This window comes from Poecilia formosa, unplaced genomic scaffold (assembly GCF_000485575.1).
Source record: "Poecilia formosa unplaced genomic scaffold, Poecilia_formosa-5.1.2 Scaffold63, whole genome shotgun sequence".
NCBI classification, from domain to species: domain Eukaryota; kingdom Metazoa; phylum Chordata; class Actinopteri; order Cyprinodontiformes; family Poeciliidae; genus Poecilia; species Poecilia formosa.
The window spans coordinates 2,268,460-2,285,948 of record NW_006800002.1 but is presented as its reverse complement, the minus strand read 5'-3'; the positions used below and the strand labels follow the sequence as shown (position 1 = coordinate 2,285,948).

Sequence of the window (17,489 nt, the reverse complement as noted above, 5' to 3'; positions counted from 1 at the left end):
CCTCTTTTGTTTGTTGCAACTCCTTTGCAACACTTCTCTCTTTTCTGTTGACCATCTGGTAGTTATTACCTTTTTTGGCAATTCGTTCTGAGGACCCCGCCCAGCCAGCTCAGTGCTTGTGACTTTCCATTCTTTTATTTTCCTGTGCTCAACTCTGCAATCTTCTTTATAATGTACCATGAAACACAATTAACTCAAAACATAATCAATTTGTTTTACCATTATCTGAAATCGTATATAACAACTAAGTTGTTACTGTTACCGCAGATCATGAATACAGATTATACATTTCAGTCATACATTACAGACATTGTGATTACAATACATCAATCATTTTAACTATTACACTACTATGTCTTTTGTATTTCATTTCTTTAATCATTCCTAAATCAATACAAGATTATTGTTACTCCCCAGGCCTTTACCCTGCTTTCTGCGTGTACCTAGAGAGATCTCACAAGTCCATGCCAGTTTTCTTGACACAGGACAGCTATTTATCATGGACTACAAAAGCCTAGCCTTGATGGAAAGGTGACAAGATTGGTGAATTGTTTGGAAATTAATTAATTAATAGAATTCCCTTCTGCAGTTTGTCACCAGTCTCATAGTGGAAGGCGCTTCGGCTACATGACACAAAAACTAAACTTTTTAGCCTTCATGCATAAAACGGTGCATAGTGGAAAAATAACACCCTTAACATACCACGCTCATTGAGGTGGCAGCATCAGAAAACTAGTCTAGTAAAAACCAGCCAAAGGTCATAGGTTAATGGCTTTATACAGAGAATCTGGGCTCTTGGATATTGAGAAATGATTGCTTCCTAGAGGTGTGAACTGTGTTGAAGTTTAACATTTTACCCAATTGATAACATTTATCAATTGGGTAAAATGTTTGGCGCTAGGTGTATGTTTGACGCTATGACCAAAACTGCTTGCCCTGTAAACAGCCGTCCCCCTCTGCGAAGGTGGTTGTTAATGTTAATTTAATATTTGGGGGCGTGGCGAACACAGACTCAATGGTTTTGTTCACTTCCCGCACTGCCACTGCTAAAACTGCAATTCAATAACAGAGCAGAAGATCAACATCATCATTCACAACTTCTCCTTTGGATCGCTGATTGATTCTATCAGACAAATCCAAGTCAAAGGGAGAAATCCCAGACTGTACTGCAAGCGAGATTAGAATCAAGCGAAATAGCGTGGAAGGCAATGGCCACGTCATCAGGAAACAGAAAAAGACAGATCTTGAGCTCTATTGATAAGAAAAATAGGCTAAAATCTCAGTCTCCAGATGTGCAATCCAAACTATCAAAACGAGAGCAAATTTTCCCAAAATGTTTAGTTATCCTTAGCTTAAAATTCCTAGCTTGAGTCTAACTGAACAGCTGCACATGCTGTTGTATAAGAATCTTTTTTTTTAAAGCATAGGAACTGACTTCTGTTTGCCACAGACAAGTCTGCTTTAAGAAACTGATGACCATTTGACCAGAGAATACAGAGCATAATGGTGAGGTGTTTACAGCCTGTTGTAAACCTCACAAACGGCATCAAACAAGCGAGGAGAGCTAACAGAGACGTTCATGTAAACAATGACACCAAAGTCAATAAGAGGTAAAAAGGTCACAGCAACAAGCTGTTTTCTGGCATTAAATGAAAAAACATGATTTATTTCTGAAGAGAAAAGAACAAGCCAGCCAAAGATTCGGTTTCTTTCAAATATATTCAACAGGGTAGTTTAAAGAAAGACTTGCATCAATAAAAATGCTGAGGTATTTACGAGAACCCACAAACTCAATAGGGGTGCCTTGTGTGAATTTTATGGAGGAGAACTGCTGGCATTTTCTTTTTATTTGAAAACAGCATCGTTTCATTGGCGTTTTCGAAAAGTCTTTTAAAACGCAACAAATGCGACTGATTAATATAAAAGGGCGAAACAGCAAATCAGTGAAGAGGCTTATTTGGGACTGCAATTTAATTAAGAAACAATTTCAGAAAGTACAAGTAAAGAAATGACTTCTTGTAAAGTTTAAAAGTTTCATAAATATTTAGTCACGTGAAAACAACGACAGGGCATGAACTTGCTCTGTAAAATGTAAAAATACGCTGCAATTTGGCTGTTTTTCCCACCAGGTGGAGACAACAAGCTGTACTATAGAGCTACTTATGAGGACAACTTCGTGTTTCCTCCCAGTCTGCTCAATCTGTCGGCCCTATGGCAAAGCCTCTGTGACGTAAATTTCATCATCACCGCTCACTGGAGCTTCCCAAGCCAATCACAGTTCACACTCTGGTGACCTTTTGGAGCTCTTGGACTGTGTCGATACAGATGATAAACCTCCCACTCAGCAGGTGGCGCCAAATATTCAACATATGAGCAGGAGAAGAAATTGATTTGGAGAACCAGTGCAAGGAGCTTTACTGTTGAACCTGTCTGACTCAACAAGTACGCAAAACTCCATTGAATTCATAAAATCGTTTATTTATTGACATTTTCTGTTTGATGCTAACTAATTGTCAGGCAAACCTGCCCAAGCAGTGGTGAAAACAGTGTATTGCTGATTGGAACCTTATAGGTTCAACAAATTATAAAACAAGCCATTTACCTGGCTACACTAATGGTGTCAGGCATTTTAGTTTTGAGAAACTTCTTTATGCTTCTATATTAGGTCTGACAGGCAGTCATTGATGCAGAAACCAATACTCCTACAGACTAATGCATTTTGCCTTACATTTTATTCTGAATATAGTTTAAACACCATTGCAGCATTACCTTTTATGCTTCTCAACATTTTTAAATGTCATGATTAAGATATGCAAACTCACAATCTACACTGATAAAGTTTAGCTCATCTCAGCAGGCTGAAGGCGAAGAATGGCTAACATGACAGATAAACAGGAGTTAATTTCTAATTATTGCAGCTAATGATTACTTTACCAATTTGAAACTGTGTACAAACCATTTAACTTTTAGTCCAAGACTATAAGGAAATTATTAAATGTGCAAAAGAAAACATGGAAGTGTTACAACAAAAATAGATTACCATTTCATGACAGAGTTGCTATACGTTTCACAGTCTTTCCCATATGCACCTAATTTCTCCATATTTACTTCCACTTAAAACAGGTTTCTAGACATTTTTATCCATAATAAGATGAGAATGGCTTAAAGTTGCTATTAATCACCAGGACTAAGATGTGATGCATCAACAATGAAATCCTGAGGTGTTTCTCCAACATTTTAACTCCAGCAGGTTGCTAAAGTTTCCTCGGTTCCTCTAACCACACACCTCTGAAAACAGACTATTTTTCTTTGCTTTTCTCTTTTTAGCCATATTTAGCTTATGACAACTTTTTGGTTTGCTTGTTTTTTGTCGCTTCCCATTTACCTTCTTTGACTGCGTTGCCCTCTTTGTGTTTGAACAGTGCTCTACAGATAAAGATTGATATTAAATTAATATTACTGAACTATTTTCTGAGTCAATGCAATGTTGGCTGGCAAAGTAATTTTGTACAGAGCCAGTATGACTCAGTTTATTCTGAATACCTAGACTTTTGCTACTACCAAAAAGGTCAAGATTTTTGCTTCGAAAGAGTTTCTGTCAAGCTAGTTATTGGGCAGCAAATTCCAAAACTCTCATTACTTGCTGATAAATGTAAATATAAGTCGACTATCTGTCCTTCAGATTCCTTATTTATATTAAGTCAACATTTTCTTTATAAACGCTGTATTAGACTTAAAGCACTGTCTCAGATAGTAAGCGGATCTTTTGGAGAAACCATCAGTATCAGTTTCGGCCTCCAGAAACAGTTAGGAATTGGGTCAATACCTGTGGTTAACACACAGACTCTTTTTATAAGTACATGAAAGACATGCTTTTTTCCTCTCTCTGTGTTCAAACCACTGTATTGCACCACACAGTCAAAGTTGGGATATTAGCTTGCATCAAATCTTCCAAGTCTCCGTATGGGGGTGGTGTTTAATGCTTTAGGTTCAACAGGAAATGAGAATATTAAACAGGGACATACTGTTTGGATTAAGACATGATACAAGAAATAATTTTCTTAGATCCCCGGGCCACAGACCTTTTGTGGGCACTCTTCTACTTTTTATAGTTCCGTTTTCATCAGATTGCCAAACAGATTTACAACTAAAAACTAAAGAAGTATCGTGCATACTCAAATATGCACGAGGGAAAGCAGAATCATTCCAAGTACCCTATAGGGAGGATAAAAGATAAAAAAATGATACATATACATATAAACAAACTCTTACAGGCTCAAGCTGACATTGTGTTGAGTTGTTGTTAATATAGCGAACATTGCTACCAGCAGATGTAATGGCCTGAGATATGAAAATGCATTAACTACAAGACATTTCAATAAGAAACGGATTCATTCAAGCATAATATGTGGAAAAAAAAAAATAAAGAAAGAATAAAAGATGCAGCCTTGAGCAGAGAACAAACTCATCTTTCTTTTTGAAACCCACAATATAATATTATCTGGGTAAACATGCTCATAAAAACATACCGTGGCTCTGATGCCGTCTCGGTTCAGAGTAGTCATTCGTGTTGGCTTTGTTTATGTGAGCATGCTACAGCAAGTCCTCCACAATGAGACAGGTAATCCTAAGATTTCCTCTCCAAAGAAAATAGAAAAGAAATGCAGAAAATCCCAGCTGCTGCACCCTGGGGGTCTGTTCTTCTGAGTAGATTTTCGGTCTGTTTTTCAGCGGATCACAACACGACATCTCAGTTTTTCTGCATCTTTTACTTGATCCTATGGCGTCTTTCTTATTCTGATTTTTTTTTTCCTCCTCAAACCACAGATTTAGCAGACTTAAAAACGATCTTGTTAAATTGTATTAAATCACTAAACTGGAATCATACAACACCTGTTTCTTGTTTTGTACCGAGAGGGAAAAAAAGGCACCATAACCTGAATGTAAATGGCGCCTGAGGGGGGTTATGCATTGCTTTGAAATTCACTCCAGGTGCGCACAGGCTGCTGACCTCCTAATACGTCCCATTAGAAAAATTAAGTTTTGCATCCAATTACAAGACAAGCATCTCTTCACCTCCCCTCGTAGGGTCTGGCAGAGGAGGCAGCTGAATACTTAGCAGCGACGAAGAGTACTTTATCAGAAAACATCTAACACGTCCACAAGGAGGGCGCGAGCCAAGAAACATGGCCTGCAAATCTGAACCGGGGAGGAAACTCTGCCGCTGCCTGTAAGTGACGAGACAGTTTCAAGTCACAGTAAGCTGTTGTGAGGATTACATTTCCTCACACTAAATTGTGTTGTTTTTTATTTTTTGGCAGTTTCTCATTAGAAAAGACATGCCCTTAAGCCAGAAAGGAAGCCTTAGCTGTTCACTGACTAGAATGCAAGAAAAAAACAAAGATGCTTTTAAATGGGAAGGGGAGAAGGGATTATAATTTATGAAGCTGGCTGTTTTAGTACTTTGTTCAAACTTTTTTTTTTTTTTACTTCCCCAAGCTACACATCTCATTTTTTTCCTTACTTTGTGACCAATCACCCCAAATGTTTATCCCTTGCTTGTATTTTTGGCATGTTCAAATGTTAGGTAATTGTTTTAAATGTGCAAACCCCCTGGATAAGCGTTACTAATGTTCAGAGGAAAGTGTCGTTTATTTTGAGACGTGGCCAAAAGGTGTTACAACTTGAGGATGAAAGTAGATTTCTTATAATCTGCTTTGTTCTGGTAGTTTAGCAGAAATTGTTTATTTGAGTGAAGCACTAATCAGCCAGCCAAGCTTTGAAGTCAGAATATTTTCCCTCAGACCAATATACAAGTGTTACGGTAGTACATTAGTGCCAAAAAAAAAACACCCCATCATTCTCAATTGTTTTATGTCAAGTGATTTTCATGTTTTAAATCATGATGGACCCATCAGTTAGTCAGTGATGAAAATCAGCCACTTTTCTCTCAATTAGCTTCAATTTCTAATTGGTCAAATAAGGACAAATTAGATTCTTTGTCAAGGGCTACAGCTAATTATTATTTTAGTAATTGATTAACCAGGCAATTTTTCATTTAACCCTTTTTTATATAATATTAAAAACACATTAAAAGATGCAAAGAAAAAATAATTAAAATCTTTTTTAAATAAGAAAATATTTATTTTTTGCTAAAATGTAATAACATAAACTTCCTTTAATGAAAACTTGATCATTTGTAGCAAAAGATGAATCTGCAGCTAAAATACAACACGTGAACAGCTCAGCTCTTTCCGCTTAATTTAACAGCAATACAGTGTAGAGATAAACAATTGATTATTTTTTTAATTAAGTGATTAATAACTGGACAGTAAGAAGTGCTTACAAGAATTTTATTTTATTTTATTTTTTTTACAGAACTTTAACCAGATGGAGCCAAAGCTATCCCACTTGAATTCTGGGTAAAACATGTTTACAGTTTTTATTTTTTTTCCACCTTAGATCCAAAATATATGTACTGTTTGGACATTTTTGGCTAAACTGCTGCTCTAAATATTTTTGTTGTTTTAGAAAATTGCCTTTTTTTTAAGAGTCTGTATATTTTGGTTAATGATTAATCAGTTACTGATTTAGTTAACTTTAAATTTAATAATCACAATTAATCATTGATCTTATTCGTGTTTAATATGAATCAAAACTGAAAAACTAAATTTTTTTAGAAACACATAAAACAGCAGCTTTTTTGGAGTTCATTAAAAATTGTACAAAGGCTGAGAAGATGTGCTGATATGAATAAATGGGAATAATCCAAATTCCTTCAACTTTCATTAGACTATTACTATTAAAGATGCTGCAGGCCGTTTCATTCTGATTGCTTTTTAAACAGGTAAAGGTTAAATTAAAATAAAACTGAGTTTGTGTTATAGTCGTTTCAAAGATAATTACAACAGGAAGGTAAGAGATTAAAGGAAAATGGAGATTATCTTTGGCCGGTAATACCATGATCACTACTAGTTCATGTCTATTACCAGAACATTTTAGTTAAATGTGTGATTCACCGTTGTTGTGTGGTGAACAACGTGTGTGTTTCAATCCGTTTTTCCCCAAGGCACACTATTGACTTCTTGAAAAGATTCAATAGAGCCAAAAGTGTATTGACAAGACTAAGTGAGATAGACTAACCATTTAGTCCTTCATTACATCTGCTGCTTAGATACCACCAAAATAAGATGCTTTTAATTTCCAAGCAGAGATCTTCTCTACAAGCCCTTCCCCTGTGATAGAGAGCCTCCCTGAATGAGAACCCCTGTCTCCATGAACTTCAACCGCACCACTATAATCAGCAATAGCTCCAGGCGCTGCAGACTTGCTGCTACAGCCTGTGAAGGAAGGGATGGTGGACATCAGCGGCGCAACAAAGAAGCCGCTTTTAAAACGGCAAGAATGCGAATACTTGGGGGTCAAATGCTGACACAAAACCGTTGTTTCCAAGTTCCCAGGGGTTGGGACGTGATGGAAGCGGCGTGATGTTTCATGAATCAAAAAAAGAAAAAAAACTGGCTTGACGGCAACAGAGTGAATAGAGAGAGACTTCTTGCAAAAGAGAGTGATTCATGCATGAATCGCAAGACAAAACTCCTTGTCATTTTATTAGCTGCCTCGAGGCATGAAATGAATGTTTTCACCTTTTTTTTTTGCACCAAAGCTGTATCAACTTTCTTGACTCTCTTTAACCTCTAAAAATGTACAAAGTAAAAAAAAAAAAAAAGGTCTAATATAAACGAAATTAAAACTCCTCGCATGCCAGGAGACTCATTAATAGTTAGAAAGGATGACTTTAAGGCATAAATATTAAAGGTTCACCACTATGACCCACTTTTATATGGAGATGCAATGATCTGGATGCGCTAGACTGAAGAGATATCAAATACATTAGTATTTCAGTACATTTTTCTCTTTAAAAAAAAAGAAACATTTTAAGTCAATTCAGTTTCTGTATCGACTTGATATCAGACAATGCTAAACGTCAAATATGTGCGTTGGTATCGGAAGTGAAAAAAAGTGTACTGGTGCATCTTTACTTTTTATGCCAGGAGGAGAACAGTAACGGGAACCACTTTATCTCTGATTTCATCCAGGAACTGTGACCACAGAAGTCCATTAAACGCTTTTCATAAAAATAAAAAGCGGAATTAGCAAATTCCGCTCTTTGGCAAATCACATATACATGTAATTTGCCAATTTGTGGTATTCCTCATTTGTCCTCGTGATTCATTACCATCACATTTAATGGTGGGGGGGTTAGGGAGGCAGTCGAAGAATTCATTAAAATGGAGCAACGACTAATGGAAAATTTGAACAAAGATCTAGGCCCTGTTAGGGATGGGTGTGGCACCAGGCTTTTCATACGGAGCAGAGAGACTCCCTCCTCCCGCTTCTCCAGGTTGCACATGTGAGTTGCCGGGACCGGCGGCAGCTACTCTGCGCCGCCTCCCTCCTTCTCCCCCTCCGAGGGGGTGTGTGCTGTTCCATATTAATGACAAAGAAAGAAGCGGGAGCAAGAAGTCACTATCATATACTCATTTGTTTAAAAAGAGCCACCCTCACAATACAGTCGGCAGGAGTCCGCAGGAATCCAGCAAAAGCCGGAGGGGGAAGCGTCAATGACAAAAGACAGAAACAACCTCACTTCTTTTTTTTTTTTTGTTACCCCCTCCACGAAACAAGGGTTAGAGTTTCAGAGCACCGTTCGTCTTTTACCAAAACCCAAGACCGGCTTCGTGCATTTCAATGGTGGTGCGTTCCCACACAGAGAAAGAGGCACAACTGTGCAGAGCAGTCACCTTTCTGCTGTTAAAGCAGAGACAATAGATTTTTTTTATACTCCTTCCTCTTGGATAACAAATAAACCATTTGCAAGGCAAACCTGTGAGCAGTGAGGAAAGTCAGGAAATGTTGAGGGGAGAGGAATTATTTTTTGTTTATCTCTATTTTTACTTTACTCGATTTGTGAAGACTAAATAATGAGCTAAACTCCCAACTATTTTTTTTTTGACCTGACCGGCTAATTACATCAGAAACGAGGAGCTGAAAAGGCAGTTTTGGTAGAGATGATTAAAATTGAATATATCTCTCACGCTCTGCCTTCAAAGTGGGGCAAGCCAATCACCAAAGCGTAATTAAGATTCACTCGCCGCTGTTTTCACTGATAATCCTGTGTGTAAAACTGTTGCAGGCGAACAAAGGACCCTTCCTTTATTGAGTCGTCGCCTGAGAGTGATTACTTTTGCCACACAAGTCTTTTGTTTTTCTCAAGGCAAGGACAGTCATAAGTCTCCCGGCTCTGTGAACCTAGCAGAAAGGGAATTGCTCTGTGTGACATGTCAAGAAAACTCAGCATGTTCACATGTTGGCTCGTATTTCCACCATGGCGTCTCATCTGAAAGGTGATGAGATTTTCAAGATAGGAGTGCAACTGTGTTTTCTGGTACGAGATCTGGGAACAAAAAAAAAACACAATACTTTTAACCAGAGTGAAATCTGCCTTGTAATTCACTTTAAATAATTACTTTAATCCAGGTCTGATATGGGAATCTAATGCTTTAAGACTCCTTCCTATGAACTGGATTATCTTATTGGCATGCTAACTGTGAACTCATTATATTTGGAATTTATTAACAATCGCAACATTTTCAAATAATATTTTGAGGTTTTGATTTTGCAAACACTGATACAATGATGCTTTACACCTTGTTACATCTTGATAGTCGAGATTCTTGATAGTCTGGTAGCATCAGTTCGACTGGTTCGCTTTCACACTGCACTGTGTCCAACAAACAAACTTTGAAAAACCTGTTCACTCACTTGTCTGTGGTGGCGCTGCACCAAGAACCACAGAAGGAAATGACAAAAACAACTCACTGAAGAAGACACTGAGCGCAACTTTCTTCTTTTGTAAATGACCAAGAGACATTTCTCCCGCTAGTGTCAGACTCACCCAATTGTTGGATTTACCCAGAATGCCCAGCTTTATCGTTTGCTTTCTACTTATAGAGTGGTCGCCGGTCTATTCGATGCTCACATATGCATTTGAACCGCAGCAGAGTTCACTTAAACTAAACCAAAAGCTAGGTTTTTAGGTTGACCAGAGTTTATTTTGCTCCGCGTCAGAGTTCAATTGATTCGCATTTCCCCAAACATTTCCCCAAACAAACTGGACCTCATCAGCCTGAACAAGTAGCCCCACTGGCAAATGAACTGGAGTTCGATTAAAGAGGACTAAACAGGGCTGGTGTGAACACACCTTGACTTGGAAGCAAGAGGAAGAAGCGGAGCATGTGAATTGTCCAGGAGGTTGGGGCTTGGATCCAAGTCTGAATGCCAGCAGGATTATTTGGTGCCAACTACTAGTGACAATGCAAGTCAATAAGAGTGTATTTTTTATCTATATTAGGTGGTCAAACACTAAAGGAACATACAGAAGTTATACAGCTGCAGGTGTGTATGCTGAGCTGTGGATTAATTTTGGGCTTCGGGTTCAGATTCCCAGTTTTAATTCTAATTCTGTTTGCATTTCTGGATGAAAAGAGGACACACCACAGTTCTCCTCCCCAGATGGATTGAGCGAGTCGGCTAACAAAAGTAGCAACTGGGCCAACAACACACATCTAAATATTATTTTTAAATCAATTCATCTTGGCTGCATAGTAGAAAAAATAAATATTTAATGCATGATGTTCACAATGCAAACAATTTATGAGCAATGAGAGAAAATCATGGTTGACTTACTGCAAGTGCTTTGTAGCTTCTCACTGTTGCTAAGCTAAAATGCTTGTTAAGTTTTTTCTACATATAAAATACTTCAACTAATCAAACCTGAATTCTATAAGGAGAAATTTCAATCATTTTTAGGCATCAACACAAGACAAAAATAAACAGACATATCAAACTAAACTGCGTGATGGGTTTTTCCAAATCTTATTATTGATTAATTAAAACAAAAAAGGAGTTTTAAAATTCCCAAAAACATTGCCAAACTTTGGGTTTCATCCTCATGAATCCAGTATCATGATTCTAATCTCAAGAGCTGAATGCTTCGCTACACTACTAGTCAAAAGTGATCTAAAAAAAAGAAGACACAATCTATTTAAGAGTCCCGAACAAATGAGACTTGGAGTTATCTTTCCGTTCAAGGTGAGTGATGAGAACAAGCTGTTCTTCCAACAACTGTACACACAAGCATTGGATCATAAAGAGATACCCTCCCCCCTTCCTCAGGCACAAAAAAAAAAAAAAAATCCCAACACTCCTCCACCTGTTCGGTGTCCTGCTGTGGGGTAGATACAAGCCTGAGCACATCCACTCACTGCTCACAGTGTAAGGGGGTACAGACAAAGAACCAAAAAAAAAAATAAAGAAAATCAATGTGTCGAGTACATTCTAAACATGAAAAATTACAGTTTAAAAAAAACTGTCCTCATCTGCACTGTATATATTATTAGTCTACCTCTAATTTGAGGTGTGCAGTATTAATGAGCAGACCCAAAGCAGAGCACCATATGGTAAGGATGCACACGATATAAGCATCAATTCTCCAGGGAGGAGAAGACGCACCGGCCTGATTTCTTAGAAACGCCGGTATCTGAAGCGTCTTTTCCATCTCGGAGAAGTAGAGCAGGGTAACGAGCCGCTCTAATGTGTGCTTACCCACTTTTAGATGTGTAATAAAACCGGCTCTTTCGGGAGTTTTAATCAAAAACGACGCAACATCTGTGTCTCTTATTTTGTTGGTACTCCAAGTTGTTTTTTGCGTTACTTTTAGTTGGTCGTAATCGTAATAGTGAAGCTAGCAGATCGGGGGGGGGAAGTAATTTAGGCTTGGTTGTTATGGTCTGGTAATGGAGCGCTGCTACCAGGGGCGATGCTAGGAATCCTGGACCCCTGGTGAGAAATGACATGGGGCTCCCAGCCGCAAATGCTGCTTTAATTTACAGTATGACCTCATCAGCCTGAACAGGCCTCAGGTTTTCTTTTGTTTTCCTTTTTTTAAAGGAGCCTCGCTTTTCCCCCACCATCCTTCTCTCCACCAGCAACAGCTCTGCCTTCTGCTCAGACTTTCCGCTCATTTCTTATTCTGATCAAGGCCAGTGGAGCGCAAGGTGCACACAAATAAGCACACACAAACCTTATTCTCAGCAGCGAACATCTGTCTCCTTCTTATATCTCACTTTCTTTGTGCTTCTTGGATAAGTAATAGCGTCTGCCTCCCTTTATCCGTGGTCTTTTTCATCCAAAACACAAGTGTGCTAACTGTGTGAAATGAGGGTAAAAAAAAAGGGGTCCACTTCACATTCTCACTCGCAACTGAGCACTAAGAGGCCTTTAGAGCCTTTTGAGAGACATCATGAGCAGCTAAATTTGGGTTAAGCAGCCAGCAGGACAATAACGTGCATAGATATCACTTTTGGGAGCATTTCAAGCATTCTTATTATAAGAAGTGAGGGAAACTGTGGATTAATAGGGCTGATGTTCCTTTTGTTCCTTTAAGATGCTGTTAGTTAGACTACATGGATTTGCAGCCCATTTATTCCCTTTAAAGGGACATTTCAGAATGTCTGAAGCAAGGTTATGCAAACTTAATATTGCAGCTCCTTCGGCTTATTTATTTAGAATGAATCCAGATTAGTTGAGACTCACAGTTACACCAAAAGTAGCCAAAACAATGAGTTAAAATGGCTTCAGTCTCAAATGCAATGGTTATTGAATGAACCTTGAAACTGGTTTCATTTTTGCATTAGGTAGTTATTTGCATAATTGGTCCTGGAGGTTGGAGCTAATGGCTAGTCCAGGAGGGACCAAGAAAAGGAGAGCATTTGCCATCTTAAAACGACTCTAATCTCAAAAATCGCACAGCTTTTATAGTCTCTCAATTTAAAGAAATGTTAGACCACAGTCAAATTTGTACTGGGCAGGTTTTTCCATGGAAGCCGATGATTATTTAGGTAAGTTGGTCCCAGGAGCTGAAGCTAGCAGCTAGCTTGAGAGTGACCATGACTGTAACAGACTTCTACCATCTTAAAACAATTCTGATAAAAATAATCCTATTATTTCAAACAGCTGTTATTCTTTTGACCTTTAAACCACTGCCTTGTTTGCATCTGGTGTAATCCTACGATTACTTAGCATATAGCTTGTGCCAGATTCTGAAGTTAACAGATAACAAAAACAAAAGACCAATACAGACTTCCCTTTAAAACAATCCCAAAAGGTTCACACTGTTCAACTACAGGACAAATATTTAGGTCATTAATGTGACTTCTAATCAGCAGTCATGTGTAGTTATTTGCACAAGAACTCTGTGAATATTTAGAGTAGCTGAACCCAAACCTGAAGCTAACGGCTAGTCCAAGACGTCCCAAAACTAAAGCGGATTGCTACCATCTTAAAATTACTGGTCTACTAAAAAAACAAAAACTTCATAATGGTTTAGTCACAAGCCATCTTATAAGTTGCTATAACCTTTGTATGTGTTGTTATTCATAGATAACCCAATGAATTTGTACACAGAGGTGGAGCACCATCGATAATCTTCCTGTGTGAAACATAATTTCTACCTGTCACAGAAATATTCTTCCTGTAGAACGGTATGAACCTTTTGAGATCCAAGTTGTATGAAACAGAAGTCTGTATGAACACTAGGTTTTGCTAAATTTCAGCATTTTTGTTTTTTTTTATCAGAATTGTAGTCTGCCTGTAGTTTTCCAAATGCTTAATTAGTCTCGTTCAACTCGCACTTATCTCTTCGCAGTGGGGGATGGTTACTAACAGTGCGCGCAACTTCCGGTAAGCCTCAACTCTGTTCAGACAAGGAGCAGGTTTTTATCGGACCAAGTGAATGCTGTTTTATTGATTTTTACACTGCCTTACTTTTAGTTAGACGCAAGCGCAAAGTTAGGTACGCCTCATGAGATGCTACACAGTGGGTTCAAATGTACAAGACAAGAAGGGAAGCATTTAGGTGTTTTTTAAACATCATGTTAGACCTCAACCATTAGGAAACTCTCTGTATGCGTTTCACGCAGGACGATCACTGGTGGAACACCGCCCCCTCCAACCTCAATTTCCTGTGGAAATAATTATCAGCTCTTCTTCTGCAAATGACCACCTAATGTAAACACAGCAGAGGTTCAAACATTTGTATAACAGTGTTCACAGAGACCCCAATGACATTTAGTCAGGCGGGAATTGTTTGAAGAGGGTGGATGTCCACACTGACATTAGCTTCTGTTGAACTACCATCCAGCTTTAGCCTCCAGATTCAACTAATCTGGAGTGAAACTAATTAAAGTCACCAGGAGAGTTATCAACCCAATAAGTTAACTGAGCCTCAAGTCAAAACTTGCCACCAAAATAAAAGTGCAGCTATTCATTTTTGTGTGTTTTTTTATTTATTTATTTATTTATTTTTAATCAGGTCGATTTTAATTTTTAGTCGCATCACGCCACTTGGGCAGCTTTCCACCTTCGTATTCCAGTCCACAGAAAAGTGTTTTAGGAGGTGAAGAGTTAAACAGCATATCGAAATGGGAAGTAAAGCTCTGGGATTTCTGTTCAGTCATGATTCGGATGGCTCCCCATCCCTCTCATGACTGCGTCTGAATTTTGCATGAAGGGGACACAATACTTGCGAGTTGCACAAAGGAATCGCTTTTCAAAAGGAAGAAACCCGACTGCAAGCGGTCTTCAAGAGACGGGGCACAAATGAACAGTTGTGGGAAATTAAGCTCAGAACCCAAACATGCAATTAAAGCCCTTCAATCCCTTTTTCCTGAGATTCAAACATCAGGCAAGCCTTGACATAACCTAGTTAGGAGATGAAAGAGTGGCGAGTGAATGACTCTCAGGTGGAATTGGGTGACCCCCTCCCAGCGCGAGATTAGCCCATTAGCAAGAGAAGAGCCCCCACTTGCCCGACAAGTAAGACCAGCTGTGACACCGAGGCACTGTCTGTCTGTCGGTCTGTCTGTTTGGGACGGGCAGTGCAGGAGGGAGTGGTGGTTGGGGAAGTGGTGGTGGGGGAAGGGTGGAGCTGAGGCAGTGAACAAAAAAACAGATGCATCTTTCTGGAGTATTTGTCCCAGGACTGACTCCTGCTTTCCTGCTGTATCTGGTTGCAAGCAGTTGCTCGGAGTTTGAAGCTCAAGCACTCGCAGCTGTTATAAATGTGATCTCTTCAAATCAAATAAACCCCAACAGTTTTTGAAACAAGCTCTGCAGCAGCCTTATTACTGCCATTCCCAAATGTTTAGCAAGAGCTTTTGAGTAGTTTTCTCACATCGTGTTAATCACTGTGACTGCTTTTCTCACGATCTTGCGAGCAAAGACAAAATGTTTCAACTATTTAATTGCTCACATCATGACCAACTCTGGAGGACATCTGAAAGCCCACGGCACACAGTAGCAACACAATGACGTAAAGCCATTAAGAGACCTCTTTCTTTTTCCTTTTTTTTTTAAATTTCCATTCAAATGAAGCACCTGGATTTGGCTGAAAGGTGCTTTGCGGTGTTCTTTTACAACAACAGGCGCCACTGCTGAGCAGCGAGGCGAAGGGAAACAGAGTGGGATCAACCTCCCCGCCCCTCTCTTATCCCAGGAAATGCTCTGAGCTTATGGCTTTCTGCTTGCAGCCAGGCGGAGTGATGAGAACACATGGTGCTGCTACCTGTTGACCCAACAAGAGCAGACAAAATGGAAAACTACAAAGAGCCGCAGACATGTCCACAAATGCAAAGCATGTGCAAAACACATAGGCGCACATCCTTTGTCCATATTTAAATGCATTCCCTCCTCATAAAAGAAGACAATCACTTTCACTACATACTTTCTGGCTTAAAAACAAAAGATTCCACTTGATTTGCTAAAACTAAAGGCTCCATTCACTCACACAAGCCTACACTCCTGCCAACATCCCTATGTGTAATTACTAGACAGAGCATGTAAGGAATGCTTCCCTCGCACGGACAGCCCATAATTATCATAAATCATGCAGGAGCCCGGCATCATTCGGTCTCAACAGCCTGCTTGTTAACAAGGACAGAAAACACACACGGAAAAATGACTCATGTTAATGAGATCATCATAATCATTGAGCACATATCAGGAGTGAGTGATGACCACCTCACAGATCCACAATGTGCACATAATGACTTTATAGATAGTAATAAGTCACCTATCGATATAAGCCGGGCATTTTTTTTTAAAATACGGTAAAGAGTTGATATTGATTTTTTTTTTTTTTAAAAAAAAGGGTAAGTGAGGGAATCATAGTCAAATGTAGATGTTTGAAGGACCTACCCTAAAGCTTGTCTAAAGCAAACAGGCTATCAGCGAGAGCTCAAACTTAAGAATGTGATTTAAAAACCTCGTCTTTTCTGTTTATTTCTTGTTGTTGAAGTTGTGACTGCACCTGCGAGGAAGAGAAAGCACTTTTCACGCATTTACCTGCGTCCACCTCTCCTACCACCATGCAGTAACCCCCGACTAATAAAAAAATTAGCTTACCTTGGCACAGGAGCGCGGAGAAGAGGAGGGACAACAAGTGCATCATCCTGGCTATTCTCACAGATCCTTAGTCAGCTTTGTTTCTGATTCGAAGGTTTGTTAAAACCCACTTCACAATTTTATTTCTTTTACTGTAGTTATTTAAGCAGGTGGATTAAATCAAAGAGTCCTCGCGCGCCCGGCTCGCTTCACTCGCTCGCGCTGGTTAGTCTTGGCTCCTCTCCCAACGTGGCATGTGCTCGCCAACTCGCGCTCACATCAGCTCTGCTCAAACAGGTAATTGCAAGGGGCTCGCAGACGAGCGCGAGGGCGGAGGATCCAGCGCGCGGCTCCGCCTCCGATACTCACCCCCTGCCCGCCTCCCCGCTCTCTCCCTCCCTGCTTTCCCCCCTCCAGCAGCACTCCCCTCCTTCCTCCCACACACGTATATATAAGTGCACCCCCATCACACCGGCCTCCTTAAGCCCCCCCTCCCCCCAACCCACCACCGCCTCTCTGTACTCTCTCATCTCCAACTCCTCGTTTCTCTCCCTTACCCTCATCTCATTCATTCACTCTCATCCTCAGTCTGCACACACATTTAGAACTCAAAGGGGCACTTGGAGGAAAGCAGCACTTCTTAAAAAAAAAAAAACGAAAACAACTCCCACCTGCTTTTAAAAGTTAATCACAGGGAAGGTAAAGCTAACAGGAGTAAGAATATAATAATTGAGGTGATGAAAAAGTTTGCTTTGCAACAATTTCTTGGGATAGATTATTCAATTATTTTAAGAAGTATGATTTATTCAGTAACTTACCAACATAATGTAAACACAGCAACAGTAAGAAGAAGGAAGGCAATAATAACAAAACTGCTACTAATAGTAATAATAACCATAATGGTAATAATTGTGACTTTGCTATAGCATGTTTTAAAATGTTCCATAATTCTGCATTATTGTGATTAGACATTTACAATTAGTCAA

At 39.3% G+C, this 17,489-nt stretch overlaps 1 protein-coding gene across 3 annotated transcripts in view; it reads right to left on the bottom strand.

Annotated features, from left to right (window-relative positions):
- The window catches only part of LOC103139665 (CD166 antigen homolog), a 69,763-nt gene extending 52,934 nt beyond the window's left edge, over nt 1-16,829 (bottom strand). For 2 of the 3 annotated variants that reach the window (XM_007554423.2, XM_007554424.2), the window contains exon 1: nt 16,525-16,829. In XM_007554423.2, coding sequence (XP_007554485.1) covers nt 16,525-16,570 — 46 coding nt within the window. In that variant the 5' untranslated portion in view covers nt 16,571-16,829. The remainder of the gene's footprint in view (nt 1-16,524) is intronic. The other variant, XM_016672634.1, reaches the window with a different exon arrangement.
- Nucleotides 16,830-17,489: the final 660 nt, after the last annotated feature.